The 16,875-nt window shown below is 41.5% G+C and overlaps 1 protein-coding gene across 2 annotated transcripts; it reads right to left on the minus strand.

The window, feature by feature from the left end:
• Nucleotides 1-5,066: 5,066 nt before the first annotated feature.
• On the minus strand, nucleotides 5,067-16,283 carry LOC106573918 (interferon-induced protein 44-like). 2 transcript variants are annotated; one of them, XM_014149380.2, is made up of 9 exons: nucleotides 16,171-16,283; nucleotides 14,308-14,399; nucleotides 7,423-7,933; nucleotides 7,284-7,335; nucleotides 6,904-7,099; nucleotides 6,471-6,623; nucleotides 6,178-6,349; nucleotides 5,973-6,073; nucleotides 5,067-5,876 (listed from the first exon to the last, which is right to left on the minus strand). In XM_014149380.2, the coding sequence occupies exons 3-9, from the start codon at nucleotides 7,898-7,900 to the stop codon at nucleotides 5,694-5,696; spliced, it is 1,335 nt and encodes a 444-aa protein (XP_014004855.1). In that variant the 5' UTR covers nucleotides 7,901-7,933; nucleotides 14,308-14,399; nucleotides 16,171-16,283; the 3' UTR covers nucleotides 5,067-5,693. The 2 variants fall into 2 exon arrangements, with proteins under 2 accessions (XP_014004855.1, XP_014004854.2); XM_014149379.2 differs by lacking the exons at nucleotides 14,308-14,399; nucleotides 16,171-16,283 and adding an exon at nucleotides 8,404-9,214.
• Between the last annotated feature and the right edge of the window lie 592 nt (nucleotides 16,284-16,875).

Genomic DNA, 16,875 nt, shown 5'->3' on the forward strand with positions numbered 1-16,875 from the left:
AATCCTGCAGGTACATCGTATAACCAGCCAGCTGTATGTTGACATTGTCGTCGTTCAGCCACGATTCCGTGAAGCATAAGATTTTACAGTTTAATGTTCCATTGGTAGTTTAATCTTCCACGTAACTCATTACACTGTAAGCTCTACACATGTTGTATTTGACACATGTGACTTGTGATTTGATAGAAGTTATTTTCGGTCATAAGAGATGATAGCGGCAACATTATGTACAAAATAAGTAAAACAATAAGTTACAAACAACGCGGATAAACAAACAAAAAAACACAATCGGTTGGGGGCACGTAAAACGTCTGCCTTCTGCTCTGGTTCTATCTTACATTTCACTGAACTAATCAATTAGCTCAGTTGGTCAGGGCTACGTTAAGTACATCAGAACATTCAATTGAACAGAAACTGTGCTGTACTGAACGATCAGTTGAAAAATGGGGAGGGATTGGTTTGTGGGCTCAAATGCACCGCTGCCCTTTAAATAATGTCACTAATTGCTTCACACCACACCCCGGCACACCCACCGAATGTAGCACACTTATCTCAGTCTGTTCAAGAACGTACAATAACGTTTTGGGAAAACGTGTTCAGTACAAATCGTTCCGCAACACAGCAAACGTTCAAGTGAACTGAACACACCCCGGGTGTGGTGCCTAGTTGAAGAAAATCCTTGCAGTGCCTGTGGTACTCCAGGAACAGGGTTGCCTACCCCTGCTCTTGGGTCCTTTGGTGAAACGACTGGTGTACTAGGTATTGGGCAACAGCTTTCTTCCAGGGCCCATATTCTTCCAGGGCCTATATAGTGTTGTAACTCATTGCAGACTTTGACTGTTTAAATCACCTCAATAGTCAGCCTATTGTGCGTATTGAACTTTCATATTGCAATGTACAGCCTTACCTATGGATCTTGGGTGTTGGGTCCATGAAATGGGGTATCTGCCTACTCAGTGACACCAACAGAACACAAGTGTGAAGAGTTTACAAAAGTATTAGTTGTAGCTTTTATTGCAGGACTTTGACACCACTGTGAAATGAGCCACGTTAACTCATCAGTCAACCTAACATGTGTATTGAGCATTCATATTGCAATGTACAGATCCTGGGTCCATGAAATGGGGTATAATATCTAAACATTTCAGATATTCAAATAGCTAATGACTGACACTGTCATAGGCGTCGTAAGGATAGGACCAAGGCGCAGCGGGTAAAGTGCTCATCTTAATTTATTAGAAGAAAACACTTAAACAAAATAAACAAACGACGAAAAACAGTTCCATAAGGCTCTCAGGCTATACAGAAAATAACCACCCACAAAACACAAGTGAAACAAACCTCAACTAAATATGGCCTCCAATTAGAGACAACGACAACCAGCTCCCTCTAATTGGAGGTCCTACCAAAAACCCAACATATAAATGGGTGACGGGAGGTTTCCTGGTCCACGTGTGTTGGCAGTGCAATTTGATGCACACCTACAAAACAAATTTGTTTCACACACTGTCAACTGACAGAATTGACCACAGTTCCTATAACCATTAATTCAATTGCTAAAAATGCTTCCTATTGTGCTCACCCAGGTCACTGATGTGTTTCTGAAGCTGTTGGAATGTGTTTGGGGGTGGAGGTCCTGCGATTTGTTTTTCGCTGACTAGGCCGTATTTTCCCACGCTACAGACAGCTATATCAGTCCACTAATACAGGACTAGTAAAGCCCCAGTGCACACACTACTTTTGTGTTTTTTGTTAGTGCCTAAGCAATCAGAAAAAAAATACTATTTGAAACTATAGGCTATTTTTGCAAAACTGTACACACTAACCACAAAACCTTACACCAAACCAACAAAACATTATGCATCTCTTGAAAGCAAGCAATTGTGTTTTTGCGTCAATACAGTACACACAAACCATTATTTGAATAAGAACACAAAGCACCAACTACGCACTGATAGTATAAATGAAAAACAGTGTTTTTTCTGGTGGTGCTTTTTCTGTGTGCAGGGCATAGCAGTTTGCAATAAAGTTTTGTCATACATGTAGTAAACACACATACACACAGATATCCTAATGTGTATTCCGAACATACCACACCATCAATACAAATAAAAATAGAAAAATTCTCTCAAGGTTCTAACACTCCTCAAACAACAAAAGCGCAGTAGAAGAAAACACACATTTGCGCTAGAATAAAAGGAACAGAATTTTTGGGGCTACATCTCGCCTTCTTTGTGGGTCTGGCCATAAGACTTCATCTACATCACATGCAATGTTGTCTTGAGCTAGGCAGCGTGGAAAGTATCACCTGGAGTGCTGTATCCAGGCCTGGTGTGACCCCTGATCAATGTCTCCACAAGTCTCCTCCATTGCCTGTACAAGGGGTATGCGTTGGTGGGGCTGGCGATCATACCCCTTCAAACACCATGCAGAGAAGAATTCTTCAATAGTATTCAAGAACGGAGAGTATGGGGGAGATTGAGTGCAATGAAAAGTGGGTGACCAGCCCGGTGGAAACTAACATTATCCCAGATGATAACGTACCTGGGCTGCTCTGGCCCCTGGTCATTAGGGATTACTCTGTTGTGGAAGGTGTCCAGAAATGTGATATTGTGAGCAGTGTTATAAGGGCCTAGGATTGCATGATGGTGAAGGCCGCCGTTTTGACTAATAGCTGCACACATTGTTATGTTGCCATCACGTTGTCCCGGTACGTTGATGATGGCACAGTGTCCAATGATATTTCTGCCACGGCCCCTTGTTTTTGCAAGGTTGAAACCTGCCTCGTCCACATATATTAGCTCATGATGCACTGCATCTGCTTCTAGCTCCATATGATGTAGCACCATACACTTCCAGTACCAATGATATGAATCTGTGCAGGTAAGCTATACTATCCTATCTCAGTTGTTTTACACGGTCTGAGTTTCTTTCGAGAGGGACTCTGAACAGCTGCTTCATCCTAATTCTATTGCATTTCAGTAGACGAGACAGTGCAGAGAGACTCACACTGTCGACGTTTTGGAATATGGTGTCATCTGCCATTATGTGGTCCTGCAGTTCTGAGTCTGATGCAGTTATTTGTAATGACCATATTTACAGTGTGGGTCTCCTGCTCTGGGGTGAACAGTCAAACTCTAACACCAGATACTGGTTTTCTTGCAGTTCTGTAAATACCTTTGAATGGTTTTAGTGATACATCCTTCTCATTATGAAAGTACAGTACATATTACTGTACCAGTAAGACTACAGCACTTACAGTTACTTACCGGTTCTCATTTCAAAATATCCGGATGATACCTGCAACAGTATAGCAGCTCAGATTTGGTTGAACCCATTGCCCAGCCTCCCTCATGCTCATCCCGTGGTTGACATGGTCAACCACAGTCGCTCTGATTTCATCAGTTATTGTGTTCCTGACTCCTCTTCCCTGTCCTCTCATTCTCCCCTATCCTACTTCCTCTTCCTCATCCTCCTCGTCTAGTTCTCACCCCTCTTACCCTCTGTCCAATATTAGCCTCCATTGTTGTCCAAACCAAATGTTTACCTGTGGCCTATTTAGTGCTCAAGCTCTGATTTGTAAGTGAACTCATTATCTAAAAGTGTTTTCACATGTGTCCATGTAGAAAGACAATTGGCGAAATAGTGTAGTAATGTAGAGACCAATGTTTACAGTTTTGATAGAAGTGTGTTATTAAATTGAGTGGAAAGCAGAGAACCTGCATTCAGTTTGGCACACTTGGTAAATACATTGGCTACAAGTGTTAATGGTTTCAGAGATAGTGCTTCAAGAATCACCGTTAGGGTTTAAGCATTCAGGAAGAAAAAAAATGATTCAGGGGGTGCTTCAGCAGCCTACTTCCTACGGCTATAGGTGTAGCTGAACACTTTAGAAGCATCCACCACAAAGACGACACATTGAACCTTGTCTTTTAAGGGACGGCTTCTTCACATAGCCCACAGGCTGTTCAAGACTGAACATTACCTTGATTATTCAAACCAACCAGCTGAAAGAGTTGGAATATTCTGTACTTAGAGACATTTATATCAGGGGTGAGCAACTCCTGTCTTATCCTGTGAGGCTGCCTGCATGAGTATAATCCAACCCAGCACTATCTCACCTGAATCATATTAGTGGTCTAAATTGCAGACTGTGATTAGTTGAATCAGGTGTGTTAGAGCTAAACTGGAACAAAAGCTGGCACACGCTGTGGCCGCTGTTGTGTTATCATTGTAATTATGAATTATAATCTAATTGGTTATTGTCTTATGTTTTAGTAACATGTAAACACAGACATATGAGCGTAACAAAACCTGTGAGCAGTCTATTGATTAGTAAAATATACAAAAGAATGTTCAAGAAACTTCCTCTTGTCATTTTGAAATGTTAATGTCAGTGACATTTTGCAAGTCTACTGATAAAGATCAAATTAAATGAAGTCACCCAGGACCAATACCAGTTTCTTTTTTTCAGCAGCAGCTGTATACTTTCTTTTCCTCTCTCTGTCACAATCTAAACTGGACTATTATATTGAATTCCTGTTTTCATATAGGAGATACAAGTTATGTATTGGGAGAGGGTATTATTTGCATTTCAGCGATGGAGCTCTTGTCTTCCAGCAACGTAATTTCAAAGAAGCGGTGAGGCCCCGAAATAAAATATTCTCCGGCTGTTTTGGAGACTCAGAGTGCTTGTGTTCCTTCTCTCGGGTGAGGACAGTGAATCACACTGCATTACGCAGTAAGACCTCTGTCACCTGTCTGGAAGGGACATGGTGTCTAAATGAAGTAAAGCTCCTCAGTTGTAATGCAAAATGTTACCATTATTGCTATCGGCCACTAAACACTGGAAAGACGTGGCAGCAGAAAGTAGTTGACAATTTGTATTTGAAAGTAAGCATAGTTGTCGAGGAACAGGTCAGGACCAATATAAAGGGGAACGGAAACACTGTGCTCCAAAAACATGTTCAAACATGTTCATTCCATTGACTGTTTCTTATGTGCTCAATGTTGATTGTAATGTACTATAGTGTCAACTAACACAATGAAACATGAGGACACTACTATGATATTCAACAAAGGTAACTTTAATGGGCAGCTTTTCCAACAGCAGCACATACTATTAGCAACTTATTTTCAGTTTCATGATATACTGTCATCTAGTGGTTAAACCACAAGCAATTGCAAGCCAAATGTGAAGTGAATCCAATGTAAAAACTACATGATCTTGTACTAAGTTTAACCTCTACTTTTTCTTCAGCTGGGGTATATTCTGAGGAGCAGATTGCTGTATGAGACTATCCAAGAACTGACTATGTAGGATCAACTAGTATGCAAAGCAATCAATGAACATATGAAGAAAACCCAGGCCTTTCACCTATCCCATGTAATCCAAACAATCACAATGATGTAAACAAGAACAGAATTAGCCATGCTAGTGAACTAACTTTCTTTTTATGCCTAAATATAGATTATTTCTAGCAATTGAATAAAATATTCAAGATGTAGGCTCAATGAGGCATGTTATGTTATTCTTATCATTCTGTAGTTGCGTAATGGATAACTAGTCATCATAATTATGATTACGTGAACACCATAGAACAAGATATACAGAATGAGGCAGAGAGAGGGCTAAACAAGGTGGCATAGACAGGCAATACCACCACCATGCTGGGTGATCTCCTCTACTTGGTCTAGTCGTGTTTCTCTTGGTCGTTGACGTCATCAAAGTAGTTGTCTGCGAAGCGGAGCATCTGGATCAGGGCGCTGAGGAGCAGGATGTCACAGCTCATGTCCAGCTCCAGCTCTTCACTGTAGTTCTTCACCGGGACAATGCAGGACATGGGTAGCCCCAGACGGCCACTCACCTCCTGGGCCTATGGGAGTCGGACACACCAAGCATTACCAAACATTACCCAAACATTTATGTGACTGTTCATGGTCATCTAATGCAGGGGGAGTGCAGAGCTCACCTTGGTCTTTATGTACTGGCTGTTGTACACGTTCCTCAAGTTGTTGGCCACACAGGGACAGGCCTCATCCACCTTGGTAAGAAGAACCAGCTGTGGGATGCCTGTGGAACAACAACCCTCCATTAGTGTCACTAACCAGGGATTGCGCTAGTATAGTCTGTATAATCCATCATCTTTAACCCAGGTTTCTCTCGGACTGACTGACCTAGCAGGTTGACCCTCCTGCGAATGGCCACCAGTTTCTCCTCCAGTTTGGTGGACATAATGGAGACTTTGCAGGTGTCCATGACGTACACCACACAGTGGATCCTTTCATGCAGTTTCACTGACTGCCGGAATCCGTGGGCATCTGCTTGCAGAGGGACTGAGGGGTTGAACTGGGAAAGGGAAAGACGAGGGGTTTGGGTCACACTGAGGAGAATCAAAGTATGTATGTATGTATGTATATATGTATGTATGTACGTAGGTATGTATGTATGTATGTATGGTGCCCCTCACCTGGTATCTGTCTGGCACATGGCCTTTCAGAATGCTGCTGATGTCATCCACATCTAGCCCCGCCCCTGTGGCCTCCTCCATTCCCATCGTGTCACACAAAATGAATGCCAGCGGTTTGCCATCGCGTCCAGCCTTAACTGAGTAGGTGCGAAACTGTGAAATATAAATAATGCATCATCATTTTGTCCAGTGATGTAGGGGTAAAAAAAACAAAAAACTTGGAAGGCAAACTAATCACCAGTTGCGGTGGAAAAACTAATGCTGCCTACACATTCAAAAGGTGGGTAGACTGTTGAGCAAAAAAAAAGTAGGTAAACTGTTTACCCTCCACTACACCACTGATTTTGTCCACATAAATATGATGACATTCATTCAAATTGTTGAAGCAGAGACAAAAAAGAAGACCAGTTGTTTAACATGGTAGACCACATACCTGAGTGGTCAGACTGGTTCCAGAGCTGCCCGATATGGCCTGGCTGGTCACATGGCCTCGGAAGATGGAGTTGACAGAGTTGAAAAAGCTGGACTTTCCAGCGCCGACTGGGCCGATGAGTAGAACTCTAGCCTGACCCACAGAACTGATCATGGGCCTGTAGAGCTTAACAGAGTCCATCAGCTCCTTTCTCCTCCTGTGGAAAACAAGAACCTCAATTTAATATGCAAATGCTTTAATGTACTGTACTCATCAATCGTATAACATTCAGTATATGTGGCCCATGTGAGAATCACATGATGCAATTGTAGTGAAAACATTAACACAGGCATTACTGCATCACAAAAAATAAATGATGGTCATTTCTGTTTGGAGCTTACTCAGCTTTCCAAAGAATTGTCCTCCATGGCTTTTCGATGATGTTACCACCTTCTGTTAAAAAATATATATATTTATTTAATCATATGCACAATAAAAAAATACACATTAAAGAGAGAAGAGAATTGATTCTACACTCACCTTCCACTTTATACACCTCACACTCAGTTAGGTTGAGGTTATTGCCATGCATTTCTGCAGCATTGAAGTTGTAGTACTTTCCTGGAATGCTGATCACTGTAGCGGTGTTAGCGTTCATTAACAACAAAGCCTCCCCAAAGTAAGGGCCAGTTGTGTTATGCATTTTGACCGCATATTGGGCATTTGTGACAGGATACCTGACAGGATTTCTACCAGTTAAACTGAACAAAAAGGCTTTGTCATCCTGTATGTACTGGCCTTGCTTGGCTACATCATGATCTTTACTTGTGTAGCCTCCAAAAACAAACCCTGTGGAGTTATATCCTACAGAGACTGTGGGACCTTGGTGGTCACATTTCTGGTGAAAGGCTGCTCCTGTGTAGCCATATATACTGGCCTTGAACAGCAGGCTGAGTTTGACGTTTCCCAGTAAGGAACACAGCTGTTTCTCCTGTTCCTGGGTCAGTTTGTGGTTCATGGTGGGGATCACGTTGGTCTCAGTAGGGGTGGTCTGAGGAAAAACACAAATGAGTAGTGATGCACCGATATGACATTTCTGGCCGATACCGATATTTTCCTTGTCAAAAACCTGATACCTATAACCATTATTTAAATTTTTTGCGGCCTTTTAAGCATTTTAGTACAGTAAAATAGTTGCACACACACACGGACACAGCGGTCTAAGGCACTGCATCTCAGTGCAAGAGGTGTCACTACAGTCCCTGGTTCAAATCCAGGCTGTATCACATCCGGCCGTGATTGGGAGTCCCATAGGGCAGAGCACAATTGGCCCAGCAATGTCCCGGTTTGGTCGGGGTAGGCCGTCATTGTAAATAAAAATGTGTTCTTAAGTGACTTGCCTAGTTAAATAAAGGTTACACACACACACACACACACTCTGACCAAAAAGTTATTTTGTTGGCATTTACGCATGTCCCCATTACCAGTAAAACATAATCAAAACCTATTTCTTTCACTTACTCGCTGTGCTGTTTCGTCGTTCAGTCGTTTTATTCTCAACCAGGATTTCATCATACATGTCAAGCAGTGAAGTTTCAGGTCTGTCTGTCCGTGGCCTCTCTTCCTCGGTGTGCATTTCCATCTTGTCCAGCTGTGTATGTAATATTTCACGTAAACCCTGTTTCTTGTCTGCATCGAAGTAGCGGTCCTTGTACATAGCATCGAACATGGTGGCGACACAGTAAAGAGAGAATGCCACCGAATCGCTTGTTCACAGCCTGTGTCGACAGTTTTGTTGAGCAGGCGTTTCAATGCCATGACAGAGGGTATCATGTCTGCTGCAGGCGCAGTTGATTAGCTTATTTCTCGAGTCAGTTGTTCGAATAGAGCTAGCTAGTATGTTCATGTTTCTATGTTCCAAACATGTTCTCAAATGCCATTGAAATGGCAGCAGCGGTATGACAACCAGCATACTCTTGAGCATACAATACGACCTCCCTCAGTACGAAATCCTCGACGACCCACTGTGCTGTCAGACTCAGCATGCTCATGGAGCTCATGCTGGTCCAAATGTCAGTCGTGAAGCTATTACTGTGTAACTCCGTTAGGACAACTTCTGAAAAATAGCGCACTTGGTAGTGTGTACCTGTGCTTGACCAATCGGTGAAAGCCAACATCACCCATGACAGAGAACGGTTGATTGTCAAGAGCAATGAATTCCATTATCTTGGCGTTAATGGATTTTGCATTTTTAGTTGTTGTCTCGCTGAAATGTTCCTACTCTTTCAAATGGCTGCTTCACTTGTTGACTGCTCGATCCACCCAGCAGACATTGTGGGCTAGGTTAGGAATGCTGTGCTGCACATGTAGCGCAACATTTTACGTGGCGACATTACATAATGTACCTACGTTATATAAGTATGCACGTCAGCTTTGACATCGGTTTTGCACATCGGTGTTAAACATCGCTCGATAGGGTCACCGATATATCGTGCATCCCTACAAATGAGATCAAATTCTGACATAAGACCCTAATGCTTCATCTGGAGTTTTATCACATTTACCCAGCTAACAACAAACGTTCCCACAACTTTAGAGAATGCGCCTAATGTTTTCATAGTAATGTTCCAGTGACGTGCAAGGACGGTTTTCAAGAGACCATTCCCTTAATGTCAACCAGAACTAACCCAGAACGTCGTTACCATGTTCTCAAAATATTCAATATTAATGTTCTAGACATGTTTCATGGGAACTCTGTGTCGTTTTCTGAGGTTTAGTAGAACATTCCATCAACGTCCCATAAACTTACATAGAACATGGTTGCCATGTTCTCAGAATATAAGATATCAATGTTCTAGAACAGGGGTATACAACTGGGGGCCGCAGCGGTACTGCATGGAGTCGTAAAAAAATGATATACAGTGCATTCGGAAAGTATTCAGAACCCTTGACTTTTTCCACATTTTGTTACGTTACAGCCTTATTCTAAAATTGATTTAAATAGATTTTTTTCTTCATCAATCTACACACAATAATGACAAAGCAAAAACCGGTTTAGAAATCTTTGCAAATGTATATATGATATATAAAAAAAAGTAAATATGACATTTACATAATAATTTGACCCTTCACTCAGTACCTTGTTGCAGCACCTTTTGGCAGCGATTACAGCCTAGAGTCTTCTTGGGTATGACACAACAAGCTTGGCACACCTGTATTTGGTGAGTTTCTCCCATTCTTCTCTGCAGATCCTCTCAAGCTCTGTCAGGTTGGTTGGGGAGCGTTGATGCACTGCTATTTTCAGATTTCTCCAGAGATGTTTGATCGGGTTCAAGCCTGGGCTCTGGCTGGGCCACTCAAGGACATTCAGAGACTTGTCCCGAAGCCACTCCTGCGTTGTTTTGGCTGTGTGCTTAGGGTCGTTTTCTTGTTAGAAGGTGAACCATCGCCCCAATCTGAGGTTCTTAGCACTCTGGAGCAGGTTTTCATCAAGGACCTCTGTACTTTTCTCCGTTCATCTTTGCCTTGATCCTGACTAGACTCCCAGTCCCTGCAACTGACAAACATACCCACAGCATGATGCTGCCACCACCATGCTTCAACATAGGCATGGTGCCAGGTTTACTCCAGACGTGATGCTTGGCATTCAGGCCAAAAAGAGTTCAATCTTGGTTTCATCAGACCAGATAATCTTGTTTCTCGTGGTCTGAGAGTCTTTAAGTGACTTTTGCCAAATTCCAAAAGGGCTATCATGTGCCTTTTACTGAGGAGTGTCTTCCGTCTGGACACTCTACCATAAAGGCCTGATTGGTTGAGTGCCGCAGAGATGGTTGTCCTTCTGGAAGGTTCTCCCATCTCCACAGAGTAACTCTGAAGCTCTGTCAGAGTGACCATCTCACTGACCAAGGCCCTTCTCCCCCGATTGCTCAGTTTGGCTGGGCGGCCAGCTCTAGGAAGAGTCTTGGTGGTTCCAAACTTCCATTTAAGAATAATGGAGGCCACTGTGTTCTTGGGGACCTTCAATGCTGCAGACATTTTTTGCTACCCTTCCCCAGATCTGTGCCTCAACACAATCCTATCTCGGAGCTCTAGGGACAATTCCTTCGAACTCATAGCTTGGTTTTTCTCTGACATGCACTGACAACTGTGGGACCTGATTTAGACAGGTTTGTGCCTTTCCAAATCATGTCCAATCAATTGAATTTACATCAGGTGGACTCCAGTCAAGTTGTAGAAACATCAAAGATGATCAATGGAAACAGGATGCAACTGACCTCAACTTTGAGTCTCATAGCAAAGGGTCTGAAAACTTACGTAAATAAGGTATTTCTGTTTAAAAAAAGTGTTATCTGTTTTCACTTTATCATTATGGGGTATTGTGTGTAGATTATTTAATACATTTTAGAATAAGGCTGTAACGTAACAAAAATGTGGAAAAAGTCAAGGTCTGAATACTTTTCGAAAGCACTGTATATATACACTACATGACCAAAAGTATGTGGACACCTACTCTCATTCCAACATCTCATTCCAAAATCATGGGCATTAATATGGAGTTGGTCTCCCCTTTGCTGCTATAACAGCCTCCACTCTTCTGGGAAGGCTTTCCAATAGATGTTGGAACATTGCTGCAGGGACTTGTTTCCATTCAGCCACAAGAGCATTAGTTAGGTCGGGCACTGATGTTGGGTGATTAGGCCTGGCTCGCAGTTGGCGTTACAATTCATCCCAAAGGTGTTCGATGGGGTAGAGGTCAGGGTTCTGTGCAGACCAGTCAAGTTCTTCCACAACGATCTCGACAAACCATTTCTGTATGGACCTTGCTTTGTACACGGGGTATTGTCATGCTGAAACAGGAAAGGGCCTTCCCCAAACTGTTGCCACAAAGTTGGAAGCACAGAATTGTCTAGAATGTCATTGTATGCTGTAGCATTAAGATTTCCCTTCACTGGTACTAAGGGGACTAGACTGAACCATGAAAAACAGCTCCAGGCCATTACTCCTCCACCAAACTTTACAGTTGGCACTATGCATTGAGGCAGGTAGCATTCTCCTGGCATCCGCCAAACCCAGAATTGTTCGTCGGACTGCCAGATGGTGAAGCGTGAGTCAGCACTCCAGAGAACGCGTTTCCACTGCTCCAGAGACCAATGGCGACGAGCTTTACACCACTTCAGCCGACACTTGGCATTGCACATGGTGATCTTAAGCTTGTGTGCGGCTGCTTGGCCATGGAAACCCAACTCAAGGAACTTCCGACTAACAGTTCTTGTGTTGACGTTGCTTCCAGGGGCAGTTTGGAACTCAGTAGTAAGTGTTGCAACCGAGGACAGACGGTTTTTACAAGCTTTAGCGGTCCCTTTATGTGACCTTGTGTGCCTCATCAGTAAGGCCATTCTACTGCCAATGTTTGTCTATGGAGATTGCATGGCTGTGTGCTCGATTTTATACACCCGTCAGCAACGGGTGTGGCTGAAATGGCCAAATCCACTAATTTGAAGGGGGGGGTCCACATACTTTTGTATATATAGAACTGATGCGCATCCAGAAATAACAGCAATAAAGCAGTGGAAAACTACTTCAGGCGCACTAGAGTGAATTAGATACATTCACTCAGAGGTGGTTTAAACTGCATTCTAATGTCAACTTTAGTTATGAAAAATCGTATCAAGTCAAAGTTTTAAGCATGCTCAGTTGTTCTTCGGTCTCGAGCGCTGCGCGAGTGAATTTGAAATGGAAGTTATGGAACTCCCTTGCGTGCTTCTGTTATGGGGAAAAAGTCCACAATAAAACTGACATGATACATTTGCATCTGTTGGCCATCAAGTAGCCTATTAATTTATATGCCATAGTAGGCTACCATTTGATACAATACATATGTTGAAATGACATTTCACTGGAGTCCTTGCAAATCAATTTGTGCCACTTGTGTAGCCTTCCTGAAAATGGCAAACATATTGAATAAATAGCCTATAACTTCTATTGTTTTATCCTTGTGTTATTATGCAATGATTAACAGACATGTTTAGTTCATTAAATTGGAAGTTATCAATAGCGATCATGGTCACATCGCAATCGCTGCTCAGCTGTTGTTAGAATGCATTCGACTTAGGTAACAGTCAATCAGATTTAGCTACAGGTAATAAAACAAACACTGGCTGTTGATGACGAGCATATATTCAGTTCATATCCATATTATGAATATTTCATTCAGTGATATGAAATTACGACCCTATTCAGAACAAGAACTTCTTACTCGAAATCGCATCGCTATATTCATGTTGAATAAATGAGTCTGTCAATTTGAACTAAGTAAGCTGCTAAATCGTTCAGTTTGCCAACATCTTGCCTTGGTTACTGTAGGCCTATCGGGGCTATAGGCTACCTACAATCATAAATCCAGATTTGAGTCAGTAGCATAGGCCATATGCCTATTGAAATGGCAAGTAAATCTCTCAAATATACAATTTATAACTGTTTGTAGTCTTAACAGCTGGCACAAATTAAAGGCACAATTGCCAGAAAATAGCCTAACGTGATTTTTGAAGTTCGTCCAAGTGTTTCTTTGCAGAGATTTCAAGATCCTCTGTCCAACTTTTATCACTCACTCTGATTTTTACCTTGTCAGCTCGGAGATTCGATCCAGCAACTTTTCGGTTACCGGTCCAATGCTCTAACCACTAGGCTATTACATGACATTAGCTCCGCAATAATAATAATTTTGATGGGAAACATTAATTTGGCTTCTTGTCGTTAGAAATTACGTCGTTATTCCGTCTTAATTACATCAATAACTTCACGGGGAAAGGGTTTATTGGATAAATATGGCAAGAATTGCTTGTTTTCAGACTTTCTGGGCAGGTTTTGATGGGTCTTTTGAATTTGACATTTTAACTGGACCTGGCAACCCTGGGTGGTGTTTAACCCCAAGCCACCCTAAACACCTGTGGGATTCTGTAAACTTGATATTTTGAGTTTGTTGAAACATGCAGATGTCGAATTCATTATATTTTACATTGTTTCACCAAAGTAAACAGTCTGTGCTCATTCTGACTGTCTGATAAGAGCAATAGACTGATACATGATCAGATGCTATGTGAAGAGCTTAACTATCACTTTCACCACGCCCTTTCCTTCACAGTGGCCAGGATAAATAAACGAAACTAAACTGAATTTGGCACACGCAAAAACTGTTTAGTTGTTTTTGTTACAGAGAAAAATTCAAACATTTCAAATAGATTAATAACAAAATCACAACAAAATGGTGTTTGCATTGGCATGCTGCTAATTTTCAAAATAATTGTCAACCTAAAGACAGCAGGCTTGGCACAAATAAGGATTATCCACATGAACGGGTCAAAATATAAAGTTATTAATATCAGAATTAACTAGCTAAAAACGTCTTCAAAGGAATGCAACACTCACCTGAAAATGCTCGTTCACGGTTCTTGAGTACGCAAAAAGGTACTGCAGCAGAGAGGAAGAGACTAATGGAGAAGTTTTACTCCACCCAAAATCTGTCCACGAAAAACGAAAATAAACCAACGTAGTGAGGATTTTTTTTATGGATGTCAATGAATGAGTGTCAAATTTGTTCAACCAAAAAAATGAATTGCTAATTTGCTAAGTGAGACTTATTTGATCTAATATACGTTTCGTGGTTAGATTGTTATGAATGCACTGATATAAGTGGAAGCACGTGGCATTTTGGCAACTTGGAAAAAAACAACTAACGTTATATCAGGGTTGTGCTTGTTGTCATAGATATGGGTAGAGGACTCATGGATATAACACTTTTAAGCATGGATTTACATTTTAGGCATTTTAGCAGACGCTCTTATCCAGAGCAACTTACAGTAGTGAATACATTAATTTCATACATTAATTTATGCATTTTTTGTACTGGCCCCCCGTGGGAATCGAACCCACAACCCTGGCGTTGCACACACCATACTCTACCAACTGAGCCACAGGGAATGGACACTGCTATTGAGGGCTTCCACCAATTTTAAGTATTCAACTGGGTGGGGGTTCCTTTGAGTTGGGAGCAATCAGCCAATTAAGAATAAGTAAATTAACTACTTTAAGATGGAGAATCTCAATGGCGCTGCCCTTGCTAGTACAGACACTATAATTGCACAATTATAAAGATGACTCCTCTATCAATATCTATGGCCTGTTGTTCACACATATCTACCCTCTCATTGATTTAGAATGGTGCCAACTGATCTTGCCTCTTCCAGCATTCCTATAATCTTTGAGGACATGTTTTTCGATCGTTAGAGCAGTCACTTGACTATCTTGTCAATATAATAGACAATCTTTAGCTTTACTGAACAACAAGTTGAAAAACAGGGAGGGTTGGGTCAAATCAAATAACATTTTATTGGAAGGACAGATTTCCACGGTCCAATACCCATTGCTCATGTTTCTTGGCCCAAGCAAGTCTTTTGTTCTTATTAGTGTACTTTAGTAGTGGTTTCTTTGCAGCAATGAAGGCCTGACTCACATAATCTCCTCTGAACAGTTGATGTGGCTGTTACTTTAACTCTGTGAATCATTCATTTGGGCTGCAATTTCTGAGGCTGGTAACTCTAATGAAGTTATCCTCTGCAGCAGCGGTAACTCTGGGTCTTCCTTTCCTGTGGCGGTCCTCATGAGAGCCAGTTTCATCATAGCTCTTGTTGGTTTTTGCGACTGCACTTGAAGAAACTTTCAAAGTTCTTGAAATTTTCCGCATTGACTGACCTTCATGTCTTAAAGTAATGATGGACTGTCATTTCTCTTTGCTTATTTGAGCTGTTCTTGCCATAATATGGACTTGGTATTTTACCAAATAGGGCTATCTTCTGTATACCAACCCTACTACATGATTCCATATGTGCTATTTCATAGTTTTGATGTCTTCACTATTATTCTACAAAGTAGAAAATACTAAAAATAAAGAAAAACCCTGGAATGAGTAGGTGTGTCCAAACTTTTGACTGGTACTGTATGAAACAGTAAGAGTAAATTAAATGTCATGAACATGTGTGCTTTTTGAGCACAGTGTTTCCCTGTTCCCCTCTATATTAGTCCTAACCTGTTCCTCTACTAGGCTACTCCGCTTACTTTCAAATATAAACTGTCAACTACCTGAAGTTCAACTTTCTGCTGCCATTTCTTGCCTGTGTTTAGTGGCCTATAGCAAGAATGGTAACATTTTGCATTACAACTGAGGAGCTTTAACTTCTCTTGTAGACTGACTATGTCCCTTCTAGGACAGGTGACACTTAACAGAGGTCTTACTGTGTAGTGCGGTATGGTTCCCTGTCCTTGCCCGAGAGAAGGAACACAACAAGCACTCTTCAAATGAAGTCGCTGCAAGACCAGAGATCCATTGGTGAAATGCAAACCCTCTCCCAACGTGTAACTCATATCTCCTATATGAAAACAGGAATTAAATATAATAAAAATCAAACATGTATGAAAATTCCATAACGTGTCAGAAGTCCAGTTTCGATTGTGACACAGAGAAGAAAATAATACATATACAGTAGCTGCTGCTAGAGGGATCCAAAAGACTAGTTTTGGGCCAAGGTGACTTCATTTAATCTGATCTTTGTTGATAGACTTACAAAATATCCTTGTGACATAAAAAAATGTCAGTGGCAATAGGACCATAGAATAAGTTTCTGTTTTGCTCTTATTGAAAATTGTCTTGTATATTTTAATAATCAAAAGAATGCTCACATGTTTGTTAGGCTCATATTTATGTTTTTACATGTTTCCTTGTACAACACAAAAACATATGAATTATCTAATTGGTTATTGTCTTAACTACAATGAGAATGTTATTTATTAAGTATAATTCCCACCCTATGTTCCTACTTCCCCCCCTCTCTCCCGCTAGCTACTTTCTACATCTACTGTCATTTCTACTTTGAGGCTAGAGGGGCATACAGTACACTTCCATAAAGACGTTACTACCCTACCTCAAGAAGACAGTGCAGC

This window comes from Salmo salar, chromosome ssa16, assembly GCF_905237065.1.
Source record: "Salmo salar chromosome ssa16, Ssal_v3.1, whole genome shotgun sequence".
NCBI lineage: Eukaryota > Metazoa > Chordata > Actinopteri > Salmoniformes > Salmonidae > Salmo > Salmo salar.